At 50.5% G+C, this 21,834-nt stretch overlaps 1 protein-coding gene across 2 annotated transcripts in view; it reads left to right on the forward strand.

Moving 5' to 3' along the window:
• The window catches only part of Actr3b (actin related protein 3B), a 94,221-nt gene extending 72,799 nt beyond the window's left edge, over positions 1 to 21,422 (forward strand). For both annotated transcript variants that reach the window (XM_032907166.1, XM_032907167.1), the window contains 4 exons: positions 547 to 639; positions 19,270 to 19,395; positions 19,972 to 20,055; positions 20,552 to 21,422. In XM_032907166.1, the coding sequence (XP_032763057.1) occupies positions 547 to 639; positions 19,270 to 19,395; positions 19,972 to 20,055; positions 20,552 to 20,647 (399 nt within the window). In that variant the 3' untranslated portion in view covers positions 20,648 to 21,422. The remainder of the gene's footprint in view (positions 1 to 546; positions 640 to 19,269; positions 19,396 to 19,971; positions 20,056 to 20,551) is intronic.
• Positions 21,423 to 21,834: the final 412 nt, after the last annotated feature.

Below are 21,834 nucleotides of genomic sequence, written 5' to 3' on the forward strand. Positions count from 1 at the left end.
ATTAAGGTTGGGGCTATCCTGGGGATGAGGAAGATCTCTGAAGATCAATAGAAGAAAATGGATTTGAAACTGATCTCAGGGGACCTGTAGTAATAAAGCAGTCACTAATCTCAAGGACTGTGTGCATTGGCCTGCATGAAAGTGGGATTAAGACAGTGTTTTATGACTGTCCCTGTAAAACCAGTGAATGTCCGGCTGGTGAACTGGCTCACAACTATCTGTAACTCTACCTCGGGGGGGACATGCGGTCCCTGTCTCCGTGGGGTCTGCACTCACATGCTCAAGCCTGGGCACGGTACTCAGACACTCCAGCTCCATGGGATATGCTGACCTCTTCTGGTCTCTGTGGGCATTGCACTCAGACACTCCAGCTCCATGGGACATGCTGACCTCTTCTGGTCTCTGTGGGCATTGCACTCACTCAAACCCACTCTCAGACAAGCCCACACATGTCACTAAAAGTGAAGTCTTAAAACGTTGTTTGAAAATAGTTTGTGTTATTTGAGGAAATGTATAACGAATGTTTCATATTTGTATGAACTTTAGTTTGCCAACCCAGACTTTATGGAGTCCATCTCGGATGTCGTTGATGAAGTCATACAGAACTGTCCCATAGACGTGCGCCGGCCGCTGTATAAGGTATAAGCTTCTTGGGTAAGGTGCCTTGACTTCTTCCCCACATTAAAGGCCTGTGCTGTAAGCTATTCCTGAAGCGTGTCTTCATCACTGCTCTGCTCCTGGGGCGCGTGCCAGCAGTGTGCTGGGAGTATGACACAGCCAACAGAGGGACTTTTAAAACTCTCTTCTTCCTCCCTTCCCCTCCCTCCTCTGCTTCAGTACAGGCTGGTGACTTTCCTGTCTTCCCCTCCCTAGCATTGGGGTTTCAAGCGCTGTGTCTCCATGCCTGGTGTGAGCTGTCTTTTCTTCTTGACTGGCAGACTGGGTTGAGTTAGACGGTCTGAGCCATACACACTAATTGAAAGGGGAAGGTTTGCCCTGTTCGGGCTGTCTGGGATGGGTATTTAGGGTCAGTGCCGAGATTGGCATGGCAGTAAGGGCAAATACACACGTGGGGTATTTTTTCAAAGTTCTTTGATTGGAATTGTAAAACTTGAAACGAAAGAAATCTAGTCATTGTTATATGAAAGGAAATACAGCTGACAGATGGTTAGCAAGAACAGAAATCCTTCCTTCATCCCCAGCTAACGTGTACATGTGAGCTCAGCTAACACGTGCATGTGAGCATCGAGCTTTCATCCCCAGCTAACATGTACATGTGAGCATCGAGCTTTCATCCCCAGCTAACATGTACATGTGAGCATCGAGCTTTCATCCCCAGCTAACATGTGCATGTGAGCATCAGGCCTTCGGCTCAACTTCATGATGTCACATTACACTCTTTACACATAGGCATCTGCATTTTAAAGGTGCTTAGTCACAACGCATTAACTACTGCTCCGTTCCATGCGAGATACTGCATACTTCTGAAGGAACGGGGTAAATCAGCCATATTCCCGTGGAAAAGTCTGCTGGGAAAGCGGCTACTGTCATGCAACTCATGAATACAGTGCAGGGGTTTAGTGGTTACCTGCATTTCCTTATTCTCATATGTATTCTGTTTACAGGATGCAGCTCTGCAGTCTAGGTTGACCCTTAACCCTCTGTTTGCTGGGTTATTTGTGTAGCATTTCCTGGTTTTCGTTAGTCCTGTGCTGAGAGTAACCACACAGTCATAAGCGTTTATAGTTCCAGATTGAGTTTATGTGTTTCCTTGCTTTTCAGGTCCTGTCGCTGTTGAGCTTCTTCTAGCTGAATAGATTATTCTTATTACTGGCCATAGGTCTTAATAAATTAATAAATAGGTGTGATGTGTCAAGTGTGTATGTAATTAAGAACTGAGTCAGACAGTTGCCTGTGGCCTCTCCCTGTGGGCATGCTGCTTCTGTCCGCATATCACAGCCAAACAGAGGCAAGCCCTTGAATACCAGTCCCTGCCCCAGGCCCACCCATACAGTTCTGAGTTACTGAGGTTTCAGCATGCAGAGTCTACAGTGTGCTGTGCCTTTGAACTTGTGTGTGTTTGGGAGGTTCGTGTTAACTGCTAAATGGCAAGGCTAACATTCGAGCCAGTTCCCTGTGTCTTTGAAAACCTTAAGCCTTCCCTACTGTGTCACACTGCACATCGCAGAAGAGGTGCTGAGAAGGAAACCTTGCCTACTTCTAGGATGACCACTGTGGGTCTGTAGAGGCTTTGCCGTCCAGTTTGTGACCGTAACTAGTGTACAGAGCTGTGTTGACCGTAACTAGTGTACAGAACTGTGCTTGTGTGTGTAAGGACGTGGTAGATATGCAGGTGGTTGTCTCAGTTAGGGTTTCTGTTGCTTGATAATCACTATGACCAGAAACAACCCAAGGAACGAAGAGTGTTTGGCTTCTATGTCCCAATCACAGTCCATCATGTAGGGACGCCAGGCAGGTGCTCAAGGCAGGAATCTGCAGGCAAGGAGCTAATGCAGTGGCCATACTCCTTTCTGGCTTGAACCCCAGGGCTTGCAAGCCTGTTTTCTTATAGCATCCAGGACCACCAGCTTAGGGATGGCTCCACTCCCAGAGAACTGAGCCCTACCATATCGATCAGTCAAGGAAATGTACCACAGGCTTCTCCACAGGCCAATCTGGTTGGGGGACAGTCTCTCATTTGAGGTTTTCACTTCTCAAATAGCTTATGTCAAGTTGATACAAAAGCTAGTCTTCACAGTAGTAGTAGTAGTAGGGTGGCAGGTGGGTGGGCTGGCAGGTGGGTAGGGTGGCAGGTGGGTGGGGTGGCAAGTGGGTGGGGTGGCAGGTGGGTGGCAGGTGGGTGGGGTGGCAGGTGGGTGGGCTGACAGGTGGGTGGGGTGGCAGGTGGGTGGGCTGACAGGTGGGTGGGGGTGGCAGGTGGGTGGGCTGACAGGTGGGTATGGTGGCAGGTGGGTGGGGTGTGGCAGGTGGGTGGGGTGGCAGTGGGTGAGTGGCAGGTGGGTATGGTGGCAGGTGGGTGGGCTGACAGGTGGGTAGGGTGGCAGGTGGGTGGGGTGGCAGGTGGGTGGGGTGGGTGGGTGGGTGGCAGGAGGGTGGGCTGGCGGGGTGGGTGGGGTGGCAGGTGGGTGGGATAGCAGGTGGGTGGGCTGGTGGGTGGGTGGGGTGGCAGGTGGGTGGGATAGCAGGTGGGTGGGCTGGTGGGTGGGTGGGCTGGCAGATGGGTATGGGACTGCTAGTTGCTATTGTAGCCTTGGAGTGATAGAATTCAAGTCCCACTGTGAGCTGGGAAGGCTGAGGACAGTGGAGTTGGCCACACTTTTTGTTGTTTATGATGAAGCTGAGCTCTCTCCTCTGGAGAAAGGAGAGTCAAAAGAGGCTGCCCTCTCCTGTGTCTCCTGAGACTGGTGTAGACCAGATTCTGACATGAAAGGATCCTCGGGGGTTCAGCTGTGGAGGTTTTTGTCTTTCTTATGGTAGAAGCCATTGTGGATCCTCAGTGGGTTTGGCGTCATCTTGGGCTCCTAGAGGAAGCAGTCACTCCTTGGGCAGCCCTTGGGTCGCTCTTCTCTCTCTGTCATGTTTGGTGGGCATCACTGATTCTACCACCACTAAGAAAGGGACTGCTCTTCAAAGCCAGGGTGGGATGAGAAAGGTGAAGGCATCCATATTGAGAATTATGGATGCCCACTTGAAAAATATCCTGTGGCCTCAGTTTCACACTGGCTAACTGTACAGACATATACGTGTGTGTGGGTATCTAAACGAAGTAGGTTAGAAGACACAATGTGCACCACATGCCAATGTCTTTCTCTAGGGGGTGCCTGTGCACAGCACCTGTCTGTAGAGGGTGCCTCTGCACAGCACCTGCTGTCTGTAGGGGGTGCCTGTGCACAGCACCTGTCTGTAGGGGGTGCCTGTGCACAGCACCTGTCTGTAGGGGGTGCCTGTGCACAGCACCTGCTGTCTGTAGGGGGTGCCTCTGCACAGCACCTGCTGTCTGTAGGGGGTGCCTCTGCACAGCACCTGCTGTCTGTAGGGGGTGCCTCTGCACAGCACCTGTCTGTAGGGGGTGCCTCTGCACAGCACCTGTCTGTAGGGGGTGCCTCTGCATAGCACCTGCTGTTGGGGGTTCCTGTGCTCAGCACCTGTCTGGAGGGGGTGCCTCTGCACAGCACCTGTCTGGAGGGGGTGCCTCTGCACAGCACCTGCTGTCTGTAGGGGGTGCCTGTGCACAGCACCTGCTGTTCTGTCTGGGGGTGCCTGTGCACAGCACCTGTCTGGAGGGGCACAGCACCTGCCTGTAGGGGGTCTGCACAGCACCTGTGCACCTGTCTGTAGGGGGTGCCTGTGCACAGCACCTGCTGTCTGGAGGGGGTGCCTGTGCACAGCACCTGTCTGTAGGGGGTGCCTCTGCACAGCACCTGTCTGTAGGGGGTGCCTCTGCACAGCACCTGTCTGTAGGGGGTGCCTGTGCACAGCACCTGCTGTCTGTAGGGGGTGCCTGTGCACAGCACCTGTCTGTAGGGGGTGCCTGTGCACAGCACCTGCTGTCTGTAGGGGGTGCCTGTGCACAGCACCTGTCTGGAGGGGGTGCCTCTGCACAGCACCTGCTGTCTGGAGGGGGTGCCCTGCACAACACCTGTCTATAGGGGGTGCCTCTGCACAGCACCTGTCTGTAGGGGGTGCCTGTGCACAGCACCTGTCTGTAGGGGGTGCCTGTGCACAGCACCTGTCTGTAGGGGGTGCCTGTGCACAGCAGGGGGTGCCCTGTCTGTAGGGGGTGCCTGTGCACAGCACCTGTCTGGACAAGCACCTGCTGTCTGTAGGGGGTGCCTCTGCACAGCACCTGCTGGAGGGGGTGCCTGTGCACAGCACCTGTCTGTAGGGGGTGCCTGTGCACAGCACCTGTCTGTGGGGGTGCCTGTGCACAGCACCTGTCTGTGGGGGTGCCTCTGCACAGCACCTGTCTGGGGGGGTGCCTGTGCACAGCACCTGTCTGTGGGGGGTGCCTGTGCACAGCACCTGTCTGGAGGGGGTGCCTCTGCACAGCACCTGTCTGGAGGGGGTGCCTCTGCACAGCACCTGCTGTCTGTAGGGGGTGCCTGTGCACAGCACCTGTCTGTAGGGGGTGCCTGTGCACAGCACCTGTCTGGAGGGGGTGCCTGTGCACAGCACCTGTCTGGAGGGGGTGCCTCAGTTTTGTTCCCAGGTCCTCTCACCCTCTCTTCTCCATGACGGATGTTGGGCCCATTCTTGCCAGTGACTCAGGCCCCTTTCACAGTGGGGCAACAATCAATGGATCAGAACGATTGGAAACCATGGTCTGAGCCCAGGGAAGCTCAGGTAGAAAGGGGGAAGCACATTTGCTGGGCCCTGATGGACTGCCTGGGTGGTAGGAATGTGGATGTTATGTTCCTGACCTCTCCTAGGAGTGCGGGTGGTAGTTCCTGATGTCATCCTGTGTGTCTGCTCTCCAGTCCTATGGCTTTATCTGGACAGTGGTAGTGGACATTCTAAGAAGAAGGGGGACCACAGAGGACTCGTGGGTGGAGTTTGGAGCAAGTTCCATGGTGCCCTGTGCAGCCCCAGAGGTTACCTTTCTTCCTGTCTTCTCCTTCCTGGGGTAATCCAGACCTGGAGGTCCAAGGCTGTCATACTGGGCTCATTCAGTCTTGGTGACTCTCAGGGTTTCTGGGCTGAGTAAGAAGTGGCTCACTGTAGACTATGAGATGACCTAAGACTTTCTTGGCCATTGAGCCGACATCTTGCCCAGGTTCTCAGGCCAGAAGAAAAAAAAATGGTAAGAATGAAAGATGGCTCTGAAGAGTTGGGCTGCTTGCTTAGGTCCATGGAGGTACAACTGACATAAAAACGGTGTGTGTTTGCGGTGTGGACAGGCTGATTTGATGTATATATCCCCTGCAGAAATTAAGCTGACTAATTCACTCTCCACCTCACGGCTTCCTGTGCGTGCATTTGCTGAGAAGCCTAGGATGCGCTGACAGCGAATCCCTGTGTACAGTGTACCTCACTCTTACACAGCAGCTCGTGTCCTGCCCCACAGGTCCTCGGGTAGCTGGGCCCCTGCACACTGAAAACGTTTCTAGAGTTTGGCTAGGTTGACAGCGGCTGGTCTGCTCTTGGATCACCCGGTGTTTAGTAATTTGTCTGCTCTGCACGAAGGTGGAGCAGTGACGATGGCTTTGTCATGTGACCGGGTGTCTGTCCCTGGAGTTTGTGAGGTGTCTTGAGTGCTTGCCGGTTAGGTGTGTTGCTGGATTTAAGGAGATTTAATATGTGGTGTGCTTGTCTTTAGGAATTGATCACAAAGCTGGAAATACTGGAATAAACAGTGGGAACCACTGCAAGTAAATGGTGTTAAAGGGAACCACGCAACTGTGGATGTAATAGAAGGAGGAGCAGCTTGCTTTTAGTTAGAGGGATCAAAGCAGGCTTTGAGAAGGCGCCTTCTGAGCCGGTCAGACCTCCCCCGGCCCGTGGAGCTGGTGTGGGAGAGGCCAGCCTGGTGTAGAATCCTGAGCACCGAGGCGGGGAATCCAGGGATGTGTAAAGGGATTCACCCTTCCTGAAGCCAGGGTGCAGCAGGGCCGGGAGGAGGTGGCAGTGGGACCGCAGAGGAGTGGCAGGAGGTGTCCGTCATCCTGCTTTGACACTAGGTTGGGAGGTGAGAGAAGGCCCTGTATTGTCAAGAAGATGTGACTGCATCCTGATGTGCTAACGGTCGGCTTTTTCTGTAACTAGTGGCTTGGATTAGGTCTAGTGTCATAATTATCTTGGGGCCTTTTAAATCAGAACAGCATGGTGCAGGGTGAACAGGCTGTGTATCTATTGATGTTGAATAATTCCCGTATCTTCAACAGATGAAACAGAGAATTAAGAAATTAGAAAAAAGTAAAAGCCAGTGGTGTTTAGTCCCCTTTCTCCCCTTTCTCCCCTTCAGTCCCGGGGACAGAATGCAGGTTATTGCAGGCAGGCACTCCTCTGTGAGCTACGTCTCAACCCTGTGTCCTTTGCAAATAGACTTTTCCTCATGAAACCCAGGCAGAAGTTCAAGATGTGAGAGGAGGGAAGGCCGTGACTCGGATTTGGGCAGGGCCAGGGGTTTAACAGTTACAGAAGTTTTAAATTTGTTTCTATACTTTCCTACGCATAACATTTAACTGTGCTTCCTAATAATGTCCTCCAAAATGACCAGATTACATTTTATCTTAGTGGGAAAGGAAGCCTGGTTAAAAAAAAACAAAAAACAAAAAACAAAAAAAAACCAAAACTGGTCATGGCTGAGTTCAGGGATTTTTATTTCAGGGCTAGAATGATAAGTGATAAGATTCTCATAACGCCTCACCGAGGGGCATCTGTTGGCTGCCCGTCAGACTCAGCACCTGTGCTCAGGATGTAGGCATTTAACAGCATATAGTGAGTCGAGCATGGTGACTTATGGGAGTCTGGGTTCAACATGGCATACCAGCAGCTTCCTGGAGCTAGCGCTCCCCATGTGGAACCCCACTGTGCACCACAGTGGATGTGTCTGCAGCTGCGGCATCCAGGGTAGTGCCACTGCCCACGTGTGGCCCGCTGCACCCTTCAAACGTCGTTGCAACAAGAAGGCGTTTTAAATTTTGTTTAATTTTTTACTCCCTTCGGAATTGAAGACCCAACCCAGGGCCTCTACCACTGAGCTAAATCCCCAACCCATTTTGTTTAGTTTTAATTGATACAGATATAAGTAGGACTGAAGGGCTACACGGTGGGACAGCTCAGACCTCCAGGCTGGTGTGCATCCTGCTCAGAACAGGGAATGCAACAAGGATGGGAAATAAATACCTGGATTTGTGTGTGCTTCAGTCCCAGGTGTGGTAAGTGTAGCAGTTCAATACACACAATCACCCTGGGAGTCAAGAGAGTCTCAGAACACTGGGAGACAACTGTCCCTGGGCCTGCCAGGTCACACTGTCCCCACAGAACCAGCTTTGAGAGGGGAGTTATGCAGAGGACAAAGTAATGCCGATGAAGGGAAAAGCGGCCCTGCGAGTGATTCCTGCAGATGTCCTGCAGCCCCTAGAGCCAGCCCCAAGCATTTGCTTGGATTTCAACAGGGACGTGGTTGGCTGTCGCACGGTTGCATGTTACTTAGGGGTTTTCTCAAATGTTGTATGCTTTCCGTTGTGAGCCGAGCCTGTAGCTGCTATGACATCGTAAGTCCGAGAGGGGAGAGGCACCCTGTCTCTAGGCGTGCTTCTTTTTTCCTGACCTACAGGGGGTTGGACCTGAGGGAACCCCGTATGGTTTGCAAGCTTCTTCCGATTGGACCTAGGGCCGCCTTGTATATGCTAAGCAAGTGCAGAAGTACCACTGGGCTGCATTCCCAGTCCCTGAAAATTGTTTTTGAGACAAGACAGGCTGCTAGAGGTGGCCTCGGACTTGCTCTTTGGCCCAGGCAGGTTTGAACTTTCAATCCTTTTTCCTCAGACTCCAGAGTAGCTGGGAGTACAATCCTACAAGATGAGGTCCAGCTTGAGTGGTTTTTTAACACTCTACCTGCAGTTACACGTGATGGCTCATAGGTGGCTCCACGCGTCTGTTAAACTGAATTCAAACTCCAGTATGGGCTGTGCATCGATGTTACAGGAGCAGGGAGTATGGTTGTTTTTGACGTTGTGTTACTTTGTCGAACAGGTATTGGAAATGGGACTTAGTGCTTGCGATTGGCCAACCCCCTACCATGGAGCCATACCCCAGCCCCTATTATATATTAACAATGAACTTGCTGGTGGTAAAGATTTTTAGTTTAAACCTCTCTGACTTAAACTTCAGGAGGCTGACAGGTTATGTGTGTATGTCCAATGTTGTGTCATGGCATTCTCTACCAGCGGAGAGAAGGCACAATTTGCAAAGGTAACTTAAAATGGGGACTTTTGGTAGGGAGGTAACTTCAGAAGGGCTCTTGGAAAAACAAATCTAGACAAGATCGTGGGTTTCATGAACACCTTCCACCCTCACACTGAGCAAAGGGACACAGTAGATACATCCAGAGCCACTTGGGGAGGGGGAAAAGCAGAGGAGAGGGGTAGCCAACGCATCAGGATGTAAAAATGTACGTCGTAAGAAGTTTAGACCCTGTAGGTCTCTAATTTAAAATGCACATTCAATTTGGTAAACTTTAGGTGCACCGGAAACTCATAGAAGAAAGCAGAAGTCGCTTGTAGCTCTGATGATCAGTTATTGCTGAACTTAGCGCCCTGAGAGCGAGAAGGTGGATGGGTGGGTGTGGCCCATCATGTTTATTTCTGTATCCTGTGCGCTCACTCAGCACAAGGGTGTAAAAGCGTCTCTAACAAAGCAAACTGTCCAGAAACACCATCGTCCGTGAAACCTGCTCCAGTGCCAGCTCTTTCCTACGTGGGAGCATTTGGTGTTTTTCTGAACTTACGTCATGTTTTTCCTTTACCTCATTATGTTTTGGAGCATATGCTAACCCGAGGCTGGCTCTAGGGGACTGGCTCTATTTCTGATTCTTTGGAGTTGGATACTCTGAGGACCTGCTGACTAGAGAAGATCTGATCCCTTGCTGTCTAAGATGCCTTCCGACCTGACTGGGCCTCTGACTACATTTAGATTCTCAATGACAGCGGGTTTGTGGAGTTCCTGGGTCTAGGGAAAATGTCTTCAGAGGCTCACTGGAGCCAAAAGTGGAGCTTGAAATGTTCTGATTGTTAGTGAGGAATGCTTGTTTTCTGAAGGTTCCCCGCAGGGAGACGCACACTGACCTCTGGCTCCCATCGAGAAGCACCGTCTCCTTGTCTTCATGGTCAGGAGCGGCTGCTCCAGAGCAGACAGCCTGGGCTATGTACTGGCCAAGCCGTGCATGGGTGTCATGATGCCTGATCCCTAATTTCTTAGACTTGCTTGCTTGGAGCAAGGCTCACATAGGGATGCTGTGATGTCAGAGGTTTGCTGGCTGATATAACTACATGGTGCTTGGTAAAGGCAAATGGCAGCATTTGACGCTTAGGAAACACAAGCAGGGCTAGGCAGTTCAGTTTCTAACCAAGCATTTGCGTTCCTGTTCTCCCAAGCTCTGAGTTACTCAGGTCTGCAGCTTCCTAGCTTTGTGCCTTTGGACAACTGTTTAACTCCATCTGCTGGTCCTTTAGAAGGCGAGAGGGTAAGGGGGGCCTTGAAATGATGGAGGCTCCTGTGGGACAAACAGCACATAGCACATTGGCCAACACGTGTTTTTCTCATCTCTGTGATCGATGCCTGAAAGAGGCGCTTGATGGACAAGCGTTTATCCTGGCTTACAGTTTAAGGTGACACAGTCCAGAGTGTCACGGAAGGGATGCTAGCAGGTGGCTTTGTGACAGTGGGAATGTTTAGCAGTGGGCCTGGCGGTAGGCCTGTGTGGTGGCAGCTGCTTTCTCACAGATCGGCAACCAGATAGCAAAGATAGAAAAAGAAGCAGGGTCAGGCTATAAACCTCCAGGCCATCTTCCCCCAACCCCGCAGTGATCCACTTCTTCCACCTAGACCCTAATTTCCCTAAGTTGTACAACCTTCCAAAAACAGTGCCAGCAGCTGCGGATCTAGGAGCCTGTGGGAGACATTTCTCATGCAAACCATAGCCCAGAGCTGTTCTTACTGTTGACACTGTTGATCAGCCATCGGGGAAGAGCCTCACTAGTTAAAATGGGCCAGTGGAGGTGCAGTGGTGCGCTGTGAGGGCTTGGAACAGATTATGACAGGTGGGGCAGCTGGGACCCTGAATCGTGTAAGATCAGTTTAGGTTAAGTTCAGAGATAATGCTGTGGTTATTTAATTTGGTGGGATACTTTTATTCTGAGAGCCCATGATTCGACCAAGAATGACTCAAATAGTATGCAAATGCAAAGTGTGTTTTAAAAGAAGTCCAGGGGTTGGGGATTTAGCTCAGCGGTAGAGCGCTTGCCTAGCAAACGCAAGGCCCTGGGTTCGGTCCCCAGCTCCGAAAAAAAGAAAAAAAAAAAAGTCCAGCGTGCTGGGGCCTCCCATTACCAAGACAGAGAGACAACCAAGTGAGCTCGCAAGCTTGGTTCACAGCACGTTGGAATTCTGGGGTGGATGAGCTCTATCTTACTCTGTCTCTAGGCTTTCCAAAACCATTATTGGGTTATAAGGCTGGAACCTGGGTTTTTTTCTGTTAGTAATTGACTTGCCTGGGTTTGCCAGGAGTTGCCTGATTCTTAGGCCTAGTTTCCTTAACTTGAAGCTAATTTGAAGTCTATGCCTAGCCTTCTCATTATAAACTGAATTAGCTCAATTAATACCACTTGGGGCAGGGAGATTCTGTGCTATGACTAATGAATCAAATTTGTTTTGACTTAAGCAGTTGAGGACACACGACTTTTATTTATTTATTTATTTATTTTTATGAGACTCCAATGGAGATTGTGTATTGTGAAAGTGCAGGGGAGAGAGGCCCCTTCAGCTGAGGCTGGCTTATCGAGGGTCCAGGACAGAGGCTGAGCTCTGGCCAGGGGAGACAGAGGGTGGGAAGCAGCATGGTGGCCGTGGCGGCGGCGGCAGCAGCAGTGGTGGTGGCACGGCGGTGGCAGTACACAGAGGCTGTCCCAGCACTGTGAGGTCCGTTCCCTCATTGGTATTTAGAGTACCTGCTACCTGCTGGTAATCACTCAAAGACCTTAGTGTTGCCTGCCACTCAAGTGGGGACAAAATCCTGGACACCAGCTGCATTATGCTGTGGGGGTGGGGGGGATGGGGGCAGGACGGGCAGACCAGGGGTGGAGGGAGTGAGATGATACTGTGTGTGGGGGTGGGCAGCAGGTCAGTGGGCAAGGGAATGAACCAGTGAAGAGTCAAGGAGGAGGGTGTTAATGAGGGAGGGAGGAGCCTGTGGCTCGTGGGGCAGGGCTCGGTTTAGGTTTCTGTTGCTGTGGTAAACAATGACAAGAACAGCTTGGGGAGGAAATGATTATCAATCATCTTACAACTCTCAGGTCACACCCCGTCACAGGCTCTGAAGCAGAGGCTGTGGGCGGTGCTGCTCAATGACTGGCTCCTCATGGCTTGCTCAGCCTGCTTTCTCATAGCACCCAGGACCACCAGCCCATGCTGGCCCCGCCCCAGCGAGCTGAGCCCTCCCACACCAATCCACTCTCCTGAGCTTGCCTCACAGTCCAGTTTGGTAGGGGCCTTTTCTCAGTTAAGATACCCTCCTCCCAAGTGACCCTAGCGGGTGGGAAATTGACACAAAACTAACAAGCACAGGGCTCTGTGTCCTCAGGGAAGGTGGTGAGCAGAGCAGACTCCAGGGGATGACAGGAGGGGACTCTGCATGGAGGGACTGTCCTGGGAAGGGAATGCTTGAGCTTTCCCCCATGTTTTCCTGGTTAGCTTACTCCTGTTATACTCATTCTTACCATAATCATTAGTCAGGTGTGTGTGGTGTGTGTGTGAAGAGAGAGTGAATGTATGTGTGTGTGTAAGAGAGAGAGTGTGTGGTGAGTGTGTGTGTGTGGTGTGGTGTGTGTGTGAATGTGTGTGTGGTGTGTGTGCATGTGTGTAAGAGAGAGAGAGAAAGAGAGAGAGTGAATGTATGTGTGTGTGTGGTGGTGTGTGTGTGGTGTGAGTGTATGTGAATGTGTGTGTGTGTGTAAGAGAGAGAGAGCGCGAGTGTGAGTGTGTGTGGCGCGAGTGTGTGTGAGGGTGTGTGTGGGGTGAGTGTGTGTGTGAGAGAGGTGAATGTGGGTGTGTGTGTGGTGAGAGTGTGTGTGTGGGGTGAGAGTGTGTGTGTGTGTGGTGAGAGTGTGTGTGTGTGTGGTGTGGTGTGTGTGTGAATGTGTGTGTGTGGTGTGTGTGTGTGAGAGAGAGAGTGAATGTATGTGTGTGTGTGGTGGTGTGTGTGTGGTGTGAGTGTATGTGAATGTGTGTGTGTGTGTAAGAGAGAGAAAGAGAGAGAGTGTGTGTGTGTGTGGTGTGAGTGTGTGTGTGAATGTGTGTGTGTGGTGTGTGTGTGAGAGAGAGTGAATGAGTGAATGTATGTGTGTGTGTGGTGGTGTGTGTGGTGGTGTGTGTGTGTGGTGTGTGTGTGTATGTGTGTGTGTGAGAGAGTGTGTGTGAGAGAGAGTATGTGTGTGTGTGGTGTGAGTGAATGTGTGTGTGGTGTGTGTGTGTGAATGTGAATGTATGTGTGTGTGTTGTGTGTGTGTTTGTGTGTGTGTGTTGGGTGGTAGTGGTGGTGGTGGTGTGTGTGTGAGTGTATGTGTGAGCAAGTGTGTGTTGCAGAGATCTTTTCCCTAGTGTGTGATTGTCTTGATTTTCTTAGGTATATATTTTGAACAAGAATAGAAATGTTTAATTCATGAGGTTCAATTTATTTTTGTCTATGTATTTTGCTTTTTATTTAGCATCTAAGGGTTTAAATTGCTCCCAGGTCTTGAAGCTTCAAAAAGCTACACATTTCTATACCATTCATTAATTCCGGGACTTCTATGTCTCTAACTCTTTACCTAGGTCTGTGGTCTGTTTGAGTTAACTCGTGTGTCTGATGTAGGATGGGAGTGGGTGTGTGGAAGTCAGTGATTTTCTTACATTTGCCTGGAGAGGCTCTTCTTGCCCATGGAGGCACCTCAGTGATTGTTGAAGTGCTGTGTGTGTATGCTCTGTGTAGTTCTTCCTCTCTGAGGCTGCAGAGACGCCACACACACCCTGAGCATCCCACCCCTGGAGGCAACCGAGATCTTACAGCACTTCGAAAGTATTTTGGTGAACATTTATTTCATACCTAGTGGGTTTTTACTATTTTTTTTAATTAAGAAATCCATTGCAAAGACATGGCAGGTAATTGTAAAGTTGAGCTAGGTCTTGGACTGGAGGGGAAAATTCTATAAAAGTTACACAGAAACAAGATAGAAAAGGAACTGGGAAGATGGCCGCTGCACTGTGGGACAGTTTTAGTATGCACACATCTGAAGTGTTTAGGAGGAAGCATGATGCTCCCTGGTGGTTAAACAGGGTGTGAGGGTAGGAGGGGACGTGACTGACCAGTGCCACAGAAGATCCACCTTCCTTACAGGGAGGGAATGTGACTGACCAGTGTCCACAGGAGATCCACCTTCCTTACAGGGAGGGAATGTGACTGACCAGTGCCACAGGAGATCCACCTGCGTTACAAGTCACTTATGCTAAGCTTGATGTCATTTCTAAAGAAATGTTCTCAAATACAAAATAATGTAACTAATTCATGATGTTAAGTTGGCTCAAGAAGCCTCTGAAACAGGAGGATTATGAGTTTGGCGCTATATAGGAAGATTAATTGAAGAGGGGCAGGGGGGGTCTGTTGTTATAAAAATATAAAAAATAAAATGCTGTCTTTTTACCCGTGTTAGGTCCAGCACCGCATGATACCTGCTAGATATCTTAAGTCTCAGTCAGCAAAGCGTCTCACCCCCTCTGCTCCATCCCATATCACACTGTGGAAGGCCTCTCTCTGAGCCCGTCAGCAATCTCTCTACCCATCCAGTTCCCAAGGCAGGTTTCCATGCCAGAAACACACATCCCAACTCCACGGTGGCCCAGTGTCTGTAGCCACTGCATATTTTCTTACTCTTAAATCGCTACATGAAAGAACACACAACACAAAAACATTTGATCCAATTGATAAGATATAATTGCCCACCTAAACATGCAAAGAACATTCATAGCAACCTGTAAAGGTACAGCGTGGACTCTTAACGTCAGCTTCCATGCTGTCCCATGGCTACTCTCCCCTCCTCCTCTTCCATTCCTGTGTCTTCCTCTTCCTCCAAACGTCTCTCCCGCCCATCCTTCCTTCTCGCCCAATGACAGGCCTCGTTCTCTCTTATACCTGCCTCACCTGTGACATCATCCCACAGGGGTCATCACATTAACTCCTTGCTTACGATTTGCCCCCTTCTATGTAATAGAGTTTAAATACACTAAAACATCTGTTAACAGACTTAAGTGAACAGGATTTGCTGTTGTTGCTGGGGTTGACCTCTGGGGCTGTGTACATTCTAGGCTCTTTACCCTGAGTGACATTCCTGTGAAAAGACACGGCCACTCTCTGCATGCGGGTGTCACTGTGATGGTGTCCTGCAGGGCTGTCTGTCTCTGAAGCCAGAGTTGTGTTGGAGCCACTGCAGATTTCTAATGATCAGTGTCTTTTGGATCGCTAGTGTGATGGAAATGAACTATTGAGATGATTACCAGGCCATATGCACGACTCCCCACTGCCACAGCGATCCTTTGTGAGGAAGACAGAATCGCCATTCAGTTCAGCTATTGCACAAGACCTTCTGTGTGAACTGAAGTGCATTTTAAGTCCCATTCTGTGTTTGATCGATTTTCTGCCTCAACAAAGTCAACGCACAAACAAGCCTGTGGGCTTCCAGATCTAGGAAACTGCTCATAGGGTGGGAAACTAGGAGGACTCAGGGAGTAAGGACAACCAGTGGGCTCTAAAAATGTGGCACTCTTCAGGTGACCCATTGCCATTGCCACCCTACTCTTGCTGCTTTCAGGGACTTCATTTTCCTAGGTTTCCCCACGACCATAATGTTTACACACGATGTACTTTGTGCAACTAGATGTCCTTAACGACTTTTATGTCTGTTACTGTGTCATCCAGGGGAGCACTGTGACAGCCAGGGGAGCACTGTGACAGGCAGGGGAGCATTGTGACAGCCAGGGGAGCACTGTGACAGCCAGGGGAGCACTGTGACAGTCAGGGGAGCATGGTGATAACCAGGGCAGCACTGTAACAGGCAGGGGAGCACTGTGACAGCCAGGGGAGCACTGTGACAGCCAGGGGAGCACTGTGACAGCCAGGGGAGCCCTATGACAGCCAGGGGAGAACTGTGACAGTCAAGGGAGCATGGTGATAACCAGGGCAGCACTATAACAGGCAGGGGAGCACTGTGACAGGCAGGGGAGCACTGTGACAGGCAGGGGAGCACTGTGACAGGCAGGGGAGCACTGTGACAGGCAGGGGAGCACTGTGACAGGCAGGGGAGCACTGTGACAGGCAGGGGAGCACTGTGACAGGCAGGGGAGCACTGTGACAGGCAGGGAAGCATGGTGATAACCAGGGCAGCACTATAACAGGCAGGGGAGCATTGTGACAGGCAGGGGAGCATTGTGACAGGCAGGGGAGCATTGGGACACTGTGACAGCCAGGGGAGCACTGTGACAGGCAGGGGAGCACTGTGACAGGCAGAGGAGCACTGTGACAGGCAGAGGAGCACTGTGACAGTCAAGGGAGCATGGTGATAACCAAGACAGCACTATAACAGGCAGGGGAGCATTGTGACAGCCAGGGGAGCACTGTGACAGCCAGGGGAGCACGTGACAGCCAGGGGAGCACTTGACAGCCAGGGGAACACTGTGACAGCCAGGGGAGCACTGTGACAGCCTCTTCCCTTAGCTAGCACCATCATTGGGGAAAGGCACTACACTCCATGTACCACCAAACACCTAAAGTGGCATTGGGCAGACCCTGGACCAAAATGAGAGCACTCTGTGGCTTGAGGAGGGGCTTCATACCTCTAAATCTAAAAATTCTTAAAGGGGTCTATGATTTTTGAAAAAGTTTAAAAAATGTAAAAATCACACTTTAAGATATGAGCTTTCTGTCATTCTAGATGTTGTGTTCATTTCAGATTTTCCAAGAAAATGAACTGTGCTTGTTTTAAACATGTAAAAAAGTGAAAAGCTGGGCTGGGGAGGTGGCTCGGTGGGTGAGGGACTTGCCGTGTATGTGTGAGTAATCCAGGTTAGAGTGGTAGTCTGTATCTGTGATCCTAGTCTCCTAGGATGAGGTGGGAGGCAGAGACAGGAGACTCCCCAGAAGGTCACGGGACAGCCATCCTGGGGGTCAGCAAGGGGCAAAGTGGAAGGTCAGGAGCAACCCCTTGAGGTTGCCCTCTGACCCTGACAAACCCACACTTGCATCCACAAACGCCCCCCCCCCACCCTCATGGAAGAGAAAGCAAAGTTACGTTTTCACCTGGGAGCACACGTGGCAGCTTCACAGTGCCCAAAAGACAGGTTTGGAGCTGTGAAGCCTGAGGCAGGGTCCCGCCTCTGCACAATGTCAGTGTCCCTCAGGGTCCCTCCCTGCTATTAGCCCCTGAACAAGAGCTGACAGCCTGAACTTTTCTCTACTAGGGAGCTGCAGAAGTTTGCCTCAGTGTTTCACATCTGGCCTACAAGCTCCCTTCAGGACCTCTCAGAGACATCTGACTGGAGATTACAGTGGCTGCCCAGCTGTGGCTTCCCACGGCCCATGGCTCAACCCTGTTATGGCCTGGCAGAGTGTCCCTGCAGGTCCTCAGCCTAGCTCCTGAAGCAGTGCGGGCTTCTTGTAGGCTTTCCTAATGCTATGGGCAGGGTATTAGAGGTGAAATGTCTACCTAAACTCACGTTGGAACAGGAGTATGTGCCAAGGCAAAAGCCTACATCTGAGGTGGCTTTACAGGGCTCTGCACTTCTGCCTTTGTCTCCATTGCCTGCCCTGCAGATCTCACCTCTGCCACTGTGGCCCTCGGCTTGGCAATCTCTCACTGGTAGCAAGCAGCAGTGAACAGAACAGATCCACCATAACCTGGGCTCTCTGGCCTGGGTCTGTATGGATCTCTTTCCCATAAACTTCTGAGGGATGGGATGGCTGAGGGAGTGCCTGACTGCAGGCCCTGCAGCCACACAAGGCATCCAGGAAGGCAAGTGTGGGGACTCGTGGTTCTGTGAAGGATGGTTTTTATTTTCTTTATAGTTTTCTCAAATGATATTTTCTGTCAGAAAGTTAAATGAGGGCAATTTCACTTTCGTTGTCCTAAGTAATATTCTGTAGCCTGAGAGAATGGAACTGTTAGCTTTCATGGTAACAGCCAGCCAGTTTAATGATTCTCACCCTGCCTCACCCACCAGACGGCTGGTGCAGTCACGAGATAGAGGCTGGAGCACTCGTGGGGATGTGGGCAGAGGGAGGACACATTTGAAAATGTTCCCCAGGTGATTTGAGTGTGCCTCTTTTCCACACTGCTGCTCTGAAGGGGTTCCAGTGTGAGCGGAAGGCCCTGTTGCCCTGTTGGCTATTATGGCAAAAAGAATTGAAGATCCATGTTATTGATTTGTGTGGAACCTGCCTGTCAGTGAATGTGGCTTTTCTGTCTTCTTGGCTCTTGTCAGGGTTCTGCCCCAGGGCAGGGGGAGCTCGGGCACATGCTGCTTTGTGCTTTCAGTTGCTTAGGGTGAAGGAAGTACTAGGGGAATGATTGGTGGCAAGCCGTCACAAGAAAAAAATATAACCCATGCCTTTTGGCTAATGAAAGGTCTCAGGTGAGGGATTCAAGGAAGTCAGTTATTAATGCTGTGGGTAATAGACATGTTGGAGACTCTGAGGAGTTCAGGCCCTGGTGACATAGACAGACAGACAGACAGCATGGCAGAGCTCTGAGGAGAATCAGCCTATGAGGCAAGAGTGCCTTTTTATAGGTCTCTGAGGAAGGATGAAAGTTTCTCAGGAAGATTCTGCAGCCAGGCTGTCTCTGATTCTCCCTGCAGATGAAAAGGGACAGCTCTCACTGTTAAAGGAAATCAGGACTTACTCTGGAGAGGACTTTACAGCACCAAGGCCCGGAAATGCAGATTGAGGTTACCCCAGGTTCCATGTTCTAGTGTGGAAGCAATTTCAGAGTTTTACAGATCAAAGAAAGTTATAGATCAAAACAAGTTTAAACTACACTGGTGGGCACATGAGGGAGGTGGATACAGCAGGATGGGCGTCTGCGTTTCTGTAAGCAGATGCCATTCGCTAACTGCCTTAGTTAGCTTTTGGTTTGGTGGAAACTAGGGATCTTCTAAGCTAATACCTTACTTGTATACATCAGTCACAGGATGTTTGTTCTGGCACAGGGGTGGACAAGGAATGGCTAACCCAGGACTAAAGCTAGCCTGAGGGAGGCAGCTTGCCTCTGGAGCTGCAACATCCCGACCTCTCCATGCCCCTGCAGTTGTACTGCCGTTGTAATGCAGGCAGTCCAGTAGCAGTCTGCCTTCAGCTCCCGCCGGCAGGCGTTCATGCCTCAGTTAGTGTCTGCGTCTGCGTCAGTGTGCTGCTTACACAGCAGCCCTGCTGTGGGGCAGTGACGGGACCATCACAGACAGCTCAGTGTCACCCGAGGCAGCTCACTGTCCACTTTGGTCTTTCAGAACATCGTTCTCTCTGGAGGCTCCACAATGTTCAGAGATTTTGGACGCCGTCTGCAGAGAGATTTGAAGAGAGTGGTGGACGCCAGGTTAAAGCTGAGCCAAGAGCTCAGCGGGGGCAGGATAAAGGTAGGAGGCTGTGTGCAGGCTGCTGTCCGCCACGTCAGTGTGTGTGTGGGGTGGGGGGGCAGGCAGTGAGGTGTGATGCCCAAATTCATGGGAGGCCGTCCTTAAGACCACTCAGACTCTCTTTTGCAAGATGAGGCATCTGTGCGTGTGACCAGGGTGCTGCAGTGACAATGGTGAGGGAATAACCTCTGTGTGCAGGGAACCAGGATGTGCTTCTCCAAGGCCACAGCTCTGAGCTGCCCGGTGCTGCATGGGCTTCTCCCTGAGGTGGGATTTGGTAGGGAAGAGGGAGCAGAGAGCCCAGTGTAGTGAAGTGCCCGTTACAATGTTTGTTTTGTTTTAGTTTGGGGGTTCACTTTGGTATTGACCTTGCTAAGCCGTGTGATTTGTTTGATTAACGCTAGTTTCAGTACTGGAAGAGGGGGCCTCAGCTAGGCACGAGCACATCCTCCCCTGAATCTCCTGGGCTGTCAGTGCAGTGCGGCTGAGGCCGTCACTGGAGGAGCTCAGGGTCCGTCGTGGACACTGGTGGAAGCATGTACTGTGCAGACTAAACTCGGTTGCTTACCTTTGCAGCCTAAGCCTGTGGAGGTGCAGGTGATCACACACCACATGCAGCGCTATGCCGTCTGGTTTGGAGGCTCTATGCTCGCCTCGACTGTGAGTCCCTTTCTCGACTGCTCTGTTGTCCTTCGTGCTTCCCTATGGAGTTTGGATACAAACACAAAACAACATCTGTTCTGTTTGCATGGCTTTCAATAGACAAAATGAATTCTGTTTGATGTAAAAATGTTTTAGCTACCATTTAAATTGTATGTCTCGTTAACACACAGCCTACTCATTGTCCTTTCCAAGTGCTTTGTTATTTATTTATTTATTTATTTATTTATTTATTTATTTATTTATTTCCCCCTCAAGGTTGTTGGCAGTTATTTTTAGTTCACATTGACACATATTTGAGCCCAGTAAGGGAAACTGAGTAAGCTTATTGTTGCTTTCCAATGTTGGAAATTGCTGAGTGAATTTTAAAAAGCGAAATAAACTTCTGCCTGGTTTGTCACCAGGTTTAGAACAGTGCTTGGCAGGGGGACCTGGGGATAAGGATAGCCTCTTCCCCTGCTCACCATCTTCCTTCCGCTGGCTGCTTCTCCTGCAGCCGGAGTTCTTTCAGGTCTGCCACACCAAGAAGGACTATGAGGAATACGGCCCCAGCATCTGCCGCCACAACCCCGTCTTCGGAGTCATGTCCTAGTGTCTGCCTCAGAGCCATTGTCTTGACAGTGTCCTGTTGGGGAATAAGTGTCCTTCAGAACCCAGAGCAGCCTTGGCTCCTGTACATAGCGGTGTGGAATCAGTGTGTGAGCAGCGTGCTTTCATGGCCGGTGCTCGGGCCGGGCACAGTCTTCCCAGTAAAGCCATTTATCCGGTGCGACTGTTCGTGGTCCTCCTCCCATCCCCCTCCCCTCCTGCCCCTCCCACTCTCTCTCCTTTCCACCTGAGCTTCTCGGCGAGCATAGCTCTGAAGGAGTCCATTGCAACCTTAGAAACTACCAGAGGAACACGTGATGCAAGTGGTTTCTCCAGGACAGACTGAAGGGTGGAGGAACCCTGGCCTTCCCAGCCTATTTTTGTAAATAAAATGTTATAAACTTGAAATACAAATTGATGTTTATATTTCCTATCATTTTGTATTTTATGGCATTTGGTATAACCGGCTAATATTAAGCATGAGTAGTCACAGAGTTCATGGATGTCACAGAGTTCTGTAATAAAGTGCTTAATTGTGAGGCATGCTCTGATGTCTGTACAGGCAAGTAAAACAGCAGGCCCAATGCCACATGTCTGCTGGGCAGTGATCACATGTTGGTGGGGTGGTGTGACATCTGGGCACTCACCGGACTGGGTGGGAGTTGCTACAGATGGATCTGAGCTTCCTGGAGCTGCTTTATAGAAGATGATGGTTTATGTTGTTGAGTGTGGGATGAAATACTATTGCACTGTTGTAATAAAAGCTGCTAGAATCTTTACAACTGTTCCTTGTGGTGTCTCTTGGCTCGCCATCATTTAGAGAACCTTGGACTCTATAGGTTTGCAGATGATAGATGACTGATACTGTGTGCATGCATGCGTGCGTGTGCACCCGTGTGTGTGTGTGTGTGTGTGTGTGTGTGTGTGTGTGTGTGTATTAAAACTGATGTTACCCAAGACTGGGTGGATAACCTGTTTTGTTTTGGAGGGGGTGGGTACATCCTTAGGGTGTCCAGGCTCCCCTGTTAGGAAAGCTTTCAGTGCTGATGTCTGTTGAGTGATCCCTCACTCAGGTGTAGGTCAGTAGATCTGAAGCTCTCCCTTCTAGAACCCTTGGTACTTTGAAAATTGTTCTAATCCTCCGAGTTGTGGGACATGTTTTACTTGCAGAAAACTCCATTTGTAACAGTT

This window comes from Rattus rattus, chromosome 6 (assembly GCF_011064425.1).
Source record: "Rattus rattus isolate New Zealand chromosome 6, Rrattus_CSIRO_v1, whole genome shotgun sequence".
In the NCBI taxonomy this organism is placed as follows: domain Eukaryota; kingdom Metazoa; phylum Chordata; class Mammalia; order Rodentia; family Muridae; genus Rattus; species Rattus rattus.